At 30.2% G+C, this 10,186-nt stretch overlaps 2 protein-coding genes across 2 annotated transcripts; both read right to left on the bottom strand.

The window, feature by feature from the left end:
* Nucleotides 1–1,724: 1,724 nt before the first annotated feature.
* LOC132745892 (chaperone protein DnaK-like) lies at nucleotides 1,725–4,335 on the bottom strand. Its single transcript, XM_060734899.1, has 2 exons — nucleotides 4,215–4,335; nucleotides 1,725–3,571 (listed from the first exon to the last, which is right to left on the bottom strand). The coding sequence occupies exons 1-2, from the start codon at nucleotides 4,291–4,293 to the stop codon at nucleotides 2,538–2,540; spliced, it is 1,113 nt and encodes a 370-aa protein (XP_060590882.1). The 5' UTR covers nucleotides 4,294–4,335; the 3' UTR covers nucleotides 1,725–2,537.
* A 281-nt stretch (nucleotides 4,336–4,616) lies between these two features.
* LOC132745893 (heat shock 70 kDa protein 12B-like) lies at nucleotides 4,617–6,500 on the bottom strand. Its single transcript, XM_060734900.1, has 3 exons — nucleotides 6,456–6,500; nucleotides 5,347–5,622; nucleotides 4,617–4,889 (listed from the first exon to the last, which is right to left on the bottom strand). The coding sequence occupies exons 1-3, from the start codon at nucleotides 6,498–6,500 to the stop codon at nucleotides 4,617–4,619; spliced, it is 594 nt and encodes a 197-aa protein (XP_060590883.1).
* Nucleotides 6,501–10,186: the final 3,686 nt, after the last annotated feature.

The raw sequence follows: 10,186 nt of genomic DNA, 5'->3' as shown, positions 1-10,186 counted from the left end.
GCAATCTGATTTTATACTCAGGGCTACCTGCCCCTCCCCCCTCCAAATTCAAATCAGATAGCCTCGTGTTTTCGATGCTCTTTCTTTTGCCTGTTAGATAACAAGTTGATTGATAAAATCTAAATTATTGGCATAGAAGTACACTCTTGATAATTATGATAGTGTCAGAAGGGAAATAACAAAAGTAAACTCTTTCCTCCGTATTTTTAGGGTGGCTTCCCTTCGCTCAATATTTAATTCACCGATAAATGTAGTCCTTGCGCTGGTGAATCTTTATAATCGTCCCTCTACCTGTTAAATGTAATTTGAGGCAATTTTAAATAAATTCATGGACTATAATTGTAGAACAATAATTATACCTATAAATTGCTTGTATTTATATATAATTTGTTACGTTCATACTGAATCATATTTTCATTCTCAGGGGCGTACTTCTGCCTATTATAAGTGTACGCCGAGTGCCGGTTTTTTGGCCGAAGGATCGCCAGAGACTTATTTATCAAATATAGCTATGTGCTATAGCTAAGGATTTAGGGGATATTTAAGCTAATTGTACTTAACTATTGTCTTTATCTATAGTTATAAAAATAACATCAAGTACATATATTGAATGTAAGAGAAAAAGCACGAAGTCTAAGATGTACACTGTTTTAAATAGTTAAAAAATTATTTGCTTTTAGAAAAACAAAACATAGCCAGGTATCTCTCTTGTAAACAGATGGGTTTTATATCCTTTTGTAACAAGTTTAGTTTTATCTTATAACATGAGATATAATCAAGGAAAATATGTTTTAAAATGATCTGTATGACTTTAATACAAACAGAACAGCTTAAATGTTTAGTGTAACGAGATTTTATCGTATTTGCAGCTAAAATGTAGTATTGCACGATCATTTAGCTTCCTTAAAATATTTGTAATGCGTATTATGTCAATGTTGTAGACAATAAATATTGTGTTTAACATTTTTGTTCTCAACTCTAGCCTTTCAATTTCCATTTGAAATATTTAAGTTATTTCATTACGAAGTTAAATGCCTCACGCACTTAAAGCATGTTGGTATAAACATATATAGTCAATAATTGTATAATTCATATAATACATATATTACTTACTTAAAAATGATATACTAATTTATCGTTACAAGGTAAAATATAAAAAGACATTCCATAGAGCTAACTCCCTTCCATTGTGCTAAAAACGCCAAGTTGCAAACAAGATCTTTATTTTGCATATAGATCTAGATGTAAAAAATGAAATAAATGTTCACTGATTTGATTCTACTGGGGAAAAAATGATTGTAATATATTGGACAATTTCTTATCCTTATTTGGATTTTGACGAGGTTTATTAGCATTATAACGCTTAACTCAAGCTGAAAAAAGAGAAAATTCCAAAGAACTTGTTTATATCATATTTTTACTCTCTTTCTTAATTGAATTTTTGATTTTTCATAAAAAGGTAACGCATATTCGAATAAGGTAACATCCTAAGCATACCTGTAGAATCAATTAGATGTTGATCGATCTACGCCCAAATTAATGATTTCATTTTTGAAATTTTATTTTTGAAACTTTTTCTTACGTATATAATACGCCCGTGCCTAATGGCGTATTGGTCGATACGCCACTGATTCTATTTGCAGACTTGAGAGATGCACTTTTAAAAGATAGATTAAAGTATTTACATTGGCAATAAACTACATATTATAATAAACATCTTTATTTCCTTCAATAGGTGAAGAATATTACATATATACATACATAGAAATATAGATATTCATATGCATTGATATAGAACAACAATTACTATTTTGTTTAGATAAGATTGACCTTGTAATAGAAGAGCGACTATTTCTTTAAGTCTAGTGGAATATAATCATAATCTATCCAGATCAAAATTAACAATACTAACATCTTTTTCTTATACAACAGATGTAACAAAAATAATTTGCTTTTATAATATTCTGTTATATATAAACGTTTTCTTTTAAAACAATATTAATCATAGTATCTAAAAATGAGTATATCAATATACTTAATTGCTATACAAGATACATGTACAGTAATGTGATTGCCTATTATCTTCATTCTGCAAATTTGCAAAATTGAAATGTACATAAAATGATGATAATAATAATAATAAAAAATTAACTTTAGTATTTAATATCAAGTGCATGATAATCAAAAGTTCAGGTTGTCAATAACTTTTAAAGATTTTTTAACTTATTAACATCTATATTCTATTGTACAGTTCTATAAACAACCGTATCACTGTATAAATATATAATCTAAGCTAAATGCATAATTATGTACAAAATATAAAGAAAATACCAGAGAAATAATATTTTTAGCTATTCATTACTTGCACTTTGACACAAATCACCATTTTTCAAGATAGAGATTCGCTCCAACTCGTACTTGACCAGGCAAAGATATGGTCTAAACTTTATATACCATACTTTAAGTAAACACACACACAAAAAAACAGACATTAATTATTATAATAATTTTGAAATCGTAACTATTTTTTCCCACTCCTATTCATCTAAATTTTCAATGCCATTCGCCACTTTTCTGCATTCGTCCGATATAATCCATTTTAACCCAAATGGCACAAACACTAAAGAGATGTTGACGTTCATTGTGTGAGCGCCGTTGAAATTCATTCTTTCTTTTCTAATGATCTTAACACCATCGTTGTGTAAAGATGCAGATTCATATGTTTCTGCTTTAGGAGAGGCAAAAATGCAAATATCAATGTGTTCCATATCACATATGTCATCCATTGTAAAGTTATATTCCTGTTTGTCACCTTCCTGTACATGTGATCCTTTCACAATCAAAACCTTCTTTTTCTCTTTTACATGTTCTGGACATTCACGTTCATCATTAATGTGTTGCACAACAGCACTTATTGTATATTGAGAAACGATGCTTCTCACCTTTGGATGTGGTGATGGTATTTTACCGTAATGCCCTGTTAGAGTTGCACCTTTAACTAGTGTGAATTCAGGATCAGAAGGAACAAGAACCTGATATGAGGGGAAAGCACGTTTTACTGTATCCTGGACTAATTTTATTCTTGAAAAATAGCCCACCATTACAATTTCTTTGATTTCCTTGGTACTTTTGTCAGATAAGATGTCCTTAATGTTTGACACAATCGCTTCTAATGTTTTCTTGAAGAAACCATTCAAGATCTTGGGTTCTATTTTTATGATACCGGTGTTAGATATAACCCTCACTCCATGTGAAAATGGTGATTCTTTTATGACAGTTTTAAAATCTTCATTGTACTCTTGCTCACATAAATCATTTAACGATAATCTGAAGTTCATTTTATTATTTTCATCAAAACGCTTAAATGCCGATTCTACATATCTTTCAAAATCAAACAAGTCGCCTTCACTCTCGATGTACTTGAGAAACACAGGTGCACCCACGATTTTAATAATGAACTGTTTTAGCTCTTCATGCACAGCTTGACCACCCCAACCACCACCTGCAACATATGCAAGTCTGCGTTGAATCCCATCTTTTGTCGAATTCGCTGATATCAATGCCGAGGACCCTGAAAGTGTTTAAATGTTTTTCTTCAGATATACGCTGTAAAATACTTATGGGAACTTTAATGTAGGCGGAAATGGCTTAAGATAATCAATGATTTATTATATAAGATAAATTTCTTTATTATTGTCTTCATTAATTATTGCTTTCAATTTTCCATACAAATTATCAAATAGTTATCTGTTATAAATATTTGTTTAATTAATCAACAGTGTTATTTTTTTAATTGATAAAACATTTTCTGATATTCGGAAATGAAATATTTCAAACATGTATGAACATGTTTGCCTCGTAGATGTCAGCCTATCAACATAGGGGTTCGAGTCCAAACCTTACTGGGGTCACCGCGACGTTTCCATATGTAACACCCACTACTGGTAATCAGACTCGAAAATGGAACGAATCAGCGTCAAACTTTCTATGTAAATAACCTTAAATAAGTACTTTAAACTAAATCCGAGCGTTGTAAAAAAGAATATGTGACAATTTAATTTTATTTATGAGAAATCAAGCCTTCGTTCAATACTTAGTATTAGGAAATATTGTATTTGCATGTACCAATCTTCTAACAACACTTAAAGGTCATAAAATTGTTAATTAATAAAAAATTGAGTTTATAATAGAATAATTTCTTTCATGGACAGTACCTTTCAAATTTACAAGGAGGAAGCCATTTTCATTATTCAGGTCAACATTCTTTGGAAGAATCTCCTCGTCACTCCACATGTGCTTCCAATAAGAAAGAATAGCCTCTTGCTCGTTTAAAAATGAATAGTTTTTAATAAATCCAGCCTGTTCCAAAACATAAATCAAGAGTCATATTTGTATCCACAAAACAGCAAATAGGAGATGCTCTCAGAATAAAAGGAAAAAATAGAAAAGAAAGAAAGAAAATACCGAAAAAACATTACAATATACATGTACTACATAGACAATTATTTCATTGGACAAATTGTTTGCAGGTTAAACATTTTTTTTTTAAATTCTACAAATCAATGCGATTTTGGTTAAAGATTTTAATATAGGAATTTGATAGAATGAATACAATATTATCTGAAATTGATATTGATTAAACTGCCTACCCAGAGAAAAGAACTTTCGTATGAAAAGGCTTTCTGTAACATAGACTTGTTGGATCTCGAAAATACGGGAGGAACTATAAGCACGACATGTATGCGTATGCGAGTTATTCCAATATCACAATTTATAACTCTTCGCAACTTGGTTAACATTGTGTCTGTAAAGTATTTTATTATGGACCCATACACTTTGTACGTTTCCAGTCTTTTACCGCTGCATTCGGTCACTTCTAGTTCTGTTGGCTGAGTGTATTATACATTTTATGAAAATAACATGAGGAATTTGTTCTATACACACCACTATATATTTAAAGTGCTTCAGTTAAAATATAAAACTTCTTTCTGTTGAATACTTATTATATTTAGCAAAATGAAGAGATAAATTATTACTAATAAGAGCTGATTTTTTTAATAGCTATGCTTTGTTTTTTTCTTTTTGTATCTTATAAAACTCAAACCTTGCATAGAGAATAATCACTGAAATGCAAGTATCACGGGACACCATGGACACGGACACTAAAAACATATACTGACGGGGTAAAATCTATTCAGATCTATAAATCTTCCTCATTTCCTTATAATATTTAATGTAAAAAGTCAAATGTTACTCAAGTACTTATAATAATAATTTATCATGTAAATGCTTTTATTCTTTGTCCCAACTCTCCCCCAAAATAATCTTGATGAGTTGAAATCATACCTTATGCTCATTTGATATCTTGTGAAAATCTTTAAAGTAGTACCAATATCTTTTTTCTTCGTCTGAAAGCTGTTTGTAATTGTCCACTGCTTTATAGCCAAAGCTATGAAATTCCTTTCTTTTGTCAAAAAGCACTACCGTAGGAACTTTGTCATAGAAATATTCTACAGCGTTAATCTCCTTTGGATCGTTTCTGAATGAGTAGAAACCACAACTGTATGATGTTCCTATATCAATAGCTATAACCATCAATGTGTCACTCATTCTGCATATACTCTAAAAGAAAGGAAATACAAACTAATAGAAATAAAATCTGTTTCAAACATCAGAATTGGATACAAACATTGTTTTTTTACGAATGCATGCTGATAATTGTTTTAAAGATATGATTTGATTGTAACATTGAAATCACTTTAAATCTATTTAACTGACTTTTAAGTAAACTTCACAACAGAAGTCCAAAAGCATTAAAACATAACATTTGAATTTTTTATATAGATCAGCTGGGACACTTATAACAGAAAGATTTGCAAAAGATAATTAAAAAATATACTCCGAATAAATTGAAAAACGTATTTTTGTGCTATTCGATCTTAGTCCGACATGAATAAGTAAAAAATCTAGTTCAGTCAAGAAAAAAATATCAGTGCCGTCCCTTTAATATATGTTTATAAATGTACGATTAAGATAAATTTTAGTTAGTGCGTTCTTCATTTGTTTTGAGTCATTTTGCTTTTTTTTCAAAAGGAATTGAAATGTACATGATTAAATTCAATCATGAAAATACAGTCATTTAAAAAGCTGTCCCTAAAACCAAATACATTATTGATTCAGAACATTTCAATGACAGTTAAAGAGTTCTAGATAATATTAAATCGAAACAATTCATGTAACAACTCTTTTACAAAACAGTACTCTCTTTGATTATAATTATTTCTTGGTCTTATAGAAAGTCAGTCTTAATCAGAGACAAACAATAACTACTTCTCGGTTATGGTTCTCGATTAAGTTATGAACACTAAATCTTAATCCAATTAAAAAAAAATAATGCGGAAGTTTTTTATTCATAAATTTTCCATCTACGGAAGTTTCAAAGGGTCACCTCTTACGCAATCTTTTATGACAAGATGACCCTTTGAAGCTTCCGTTTCCATCTTTATAAAGCGCAAAACACGTATTATAGCGTTTAGATAATGGTTTAAGAGCGTGTAAATGGCTTATCACCTGATCATTATCACCTGGATGAAAGAAGAGTTGCATGTGAAAGTATTAGTTATAAAAGACTTTAAAGTAGAAATGTAAACAAAGTTGTATTTTGACTTCCATACAAAATATTAAATAGAGGATATTTGTTTAGTTCAGTGTAAGATCGGAATATGTTTCACCGAGTGAGCACCAAAAGGTATATTTCACGAGTGAAATATGAACATTTGGTGTTCACAATGTGAAATATATTTCGATCTTACACTAAACTAAACAAATTTAATTTTATTTCATGCAAAGAAAGTTTTTAAAACACATTAAAACTAATACTGAATGAAAAGCGCTAAATAATAATACAACGTGACGTCATTTACGATGTCACGTCATTAAGCTGGTACCCAGTACCCTGCAGGCTGGTATTTCACTGAAACAGCGTAAGGGGCTTAAATTCAAAACAATGAAATTATCAAAGTGGTAATTTCACTGTTTCAAACAGTGAAATTACCAGTTTTATATCATTGATATATTTCTATAAACCACCGTAAAGCATGTAATAAACCAGTATAACTGTACTAGTTGTTAAAATAATAATAATAATAATAATAATAATAATAATAATAATAAATAAAAAGCTTTTGAGAAATAAAAATAAAAGCATTTATTGGGCATAATGCGCCTTTAAGTTATGACAGAACAGAACAAGTGTATTCAAAAATAAGAAATTAAACTTACGTTCCTCTTCCATACACGTATCACATATAAACATAGATCAATATACATGTATTAACATATAGCTATATAGTCCCAATTTAAAATATTAGACAAATTACTACAACAGTTGATGTTAAATAAATAAAAAAAAAATCCTAATTCGTTACCCCCGCCTTGAATGGTAGTAAATAGTAGTAAATAGGCTACCAATACTGTCAATCGCATTTAAATGAGGGGCGTGGGTTTAAACCCCAATAGGATCAAATTATCTTTCATTCACTTTTTAAACATTATTTTTGTATCGTTTAAATCCATTTCTGAAAGCAAAAAAATAAGTTAATTATAATACTGATATAGGTATTTCTTGGGTAAAAATGCTAGATTTAGGAAGTAATTGTTGTAGAATAATGCACGTTTTGTGTTCACATGCGTTAAGTCTACCGTTTGCATGAGCATTATAGAATAATGAATTGTGTAAACGTTGATAAAAATTGTGTGTGTTTATTTTATTTCATTTTATATTTTCAAGCGAAATGCAGAATATTTATAGAACCTCGTTACCGCCCTAAAAAGTTACCACTGAGCTAGATATTCCCGTCTGTTTAGGCAGCCATTGTAAGATTCTTTTAGTCTTACAATGTGTAAGACAAATCGAGTGCTTTAAATGACGTCATATATGAATGCATCATTTTGCCGTCGTTTTGTGAATAAAGTTGTAAATTCATACGCTACTATAAGAAAAACTGCTAAATAGAGGATATTCTAGCTTTTTCTATAAATACATGATTTATTTTCATCGAGTGGTATGAAAATAAATATTTTTTATGAGTGGCGGTAGCCACGAGTGAAATATGGTAAGTTTCATGCCACAAGATGATTTAAATAAATCATGTATTTATAGAATAAACTTGAATTTTCTGTTTATTATATACATTTTTCTCTTTTTTTACATTAAAATTTGAAAGACTTCTCTTAAATTTTGTGTACTGGCAGAATTTAAAAGAAAGTAGTCCGGCAAGACACCAGTGAAAATATGGAAAATATGTTTCACTGCAATGAAAGAATAATTTTACAGTGAAATACGGAAAATGAAAATACGCATTTTATTTCATCAATATTTCTCAATATTTCATTTATAAGTATATAATAAATGAAAATATTAGTTTTCGTAATTTATTTCCGAAATATGCTTTCTATGTGATATGCAAGAAAGGGATCATATATCGGCTACCATAACAGTCTGGAATATCTAGCTCCCTGCAGAGCATCGTTACCGCTGTAAACAGTTACCCTCGGGCCAGACTATAAGACAGCCGATGTAAAATGACGTCATCCTAAGAACGCAATTCATTCGTGTAATTAATTCTAATTTTCACAACTGCGCAGATCTAAATGCGCTTCTTAAGATATACAGTACATAGCTAACCATTCCTTCGATGCCATTTTACGCGTATCGCACGTATTAGCATAACGTCGTTGCTATAAATACATTGCTGTTCTAGAGTCAACACCATTTATGTTATGTGTAACAAGGTCTCGTTAAGAAAGATGTTCGTTAAGAAAGATTACAATTAAATATTTTAAACAGAAAAGTAATATAATAATAATAATAATAAAAAGCCTAAAATTCGTACAAAATCTATTAAATTGACTTACCTTTTAAACGTACAAGATCCGATGAAATAACACTGACTTAACATCAATGGGCAATAAAGAAATTGTGGATCTCATCCAAAAGCATTATTTCTGTAATCGACAAAAACAAAGACGTCAACTTTGTAAAGATTGTATCACCTTAGTCTGAATTTAACCGTGCAACGTACCTGAAATATGATATTATTCAATAGTTTTCAATTAGACATTTAATAATGAACCTTTAGATCAATCTTAATCCACAATGATTTATCTTTCTTTTGTGATTGTTATAGTATTATAATCTTGTCAAGGTACAAGTATTTCCGCGATTTGAACTATTTTAAATATTATATTGTCAAGTTCCTTTTAAGAAATACTATGCTCAAATTTGATATTAGAAACCATTGATATTTGCTACACAGCCTTTTTACAAATGTAAAATAAACATGTTTTGACTTCACCCAAAGTAGATATGTTTCTTTTTTAAATTTCACTCACTAAAGGTGGTCTATATTAGTCCTACGTAGGACTTTGTAACTCCTACGTAGGACTTTGTAACTCCTACGTAGGACTTTATAAGTCCTACATAGGACTTTAATATAACTCATACGTAAGACTATATAAGTCCTACGTAGGATTTATAACTCAAACGTAGTACTTTTAAACTCCTACGTAGGACTTTATAACTCCTACATAAGATAGATATCAAAGTATCTGTGCTGAATTCATGCCGGGACTTTGACAAAAGTCACTTTAGCGTGATTTAAGCTCATATAATTATTTTAATATTTTTGTCATTAAATTGCCTGAGTATATAACCTAAAATAAAAAAGATGACATTTTAGCAGACGACAATTGTCCCGGCATGCAAAGGTTTAATCTCAATTTCATAGCATATCACCAAATTTATTATTCTACTGACAGCATTCCCACATGAATACTCCCACGATTACTGTGGCTTCCGTTTTTAGAAACAATACTTTACATCAATACTTTTGTTTTCGATGTACGGGAGAACAGATGCCAAAGTGAGTCGACATTTCATTCTATCATTTGATTTAAGGTGCCGTCTACATGCAATTGAAATGAAAACGTGCTTGTAATTTCTTGACAGACATTGAACGACCAGTATCAGCGGAGTTTAGTGTTTTCCCTGCTGAAAGCTTATAAGGTGTAATGCAGAAAGGCATTGTATCTGTGACAACTACTGGTTTTCCCAAATCTGTTGACTTTTTATCTTTTATGTGCATATACTTACACGAGAAGCCTACTTACTTTCATGTGGTTTTGC

Source organism: Ruditapes philippinarum, unplaced genomic scaffold (genome assembly GCF_026571515.1).
Source record: "Ruditapes philippinarum isolate M1 unplaced genomic scaffold, ASM2657151v2 ctg8322_1_1_1_1, whole genome shotgun sequence".
In the NCBI taxonomy this organism is placed as follows: Eukaryota; Metazoa; Mollusca; class Bivalvia; order Venerida; family Veneridae; genus Ruditapes; species Ruditapes philippinarum.
The sequence above is the reverse complement of the archived record's forward strand: the minus strand, read 5'-3'. Positions and strand labels throughout refer to the sequence as shown.

What these genes read in the sequence shown, in the direction of transcription:
- LOC132745893 (XM_060734900.1), bottom strand. Translation starts at nt 6,500, where the DNA reads ATGGAAACGGAAGCTTCAAAGGGTCATCTTGTCATAAAAGATTGC. An exon ending in ATCTTGTCATAAAAGATTGC is followed by an intron (nt 5,623 to 6,455) that starts GTAAGAGGTGAC and finishes CCTTTCTTTTAG; the next exon opens with AGTATATGCAGAATGAGTGA. An exon ending in AGATATCAAATGAGCATAAG is followed by an intron (nt 4,890 to 5,346) that starts GTATGATTTCAA and finishes TAATACACTCAG; the next exon opens with CCAACAGAACTAGAAGTGAC.
- LOC132745892 (XM_060734899.1), bottom strand. Translation starts at nt 4,293, where the DNA reads ATGTGGAGTGACGAGGAGATTCTTCCAAAGAATGTTGACCTGAATAAT. An exon ending in CCTCCTTGTAAATTTGAAAG is followed by an intron (nt 3,572 to 4,214) that starts GTACTGTCCATG and finishes AAACACTTTCAG; the next exon opens with GGTCCTCGGCATTGATATCA.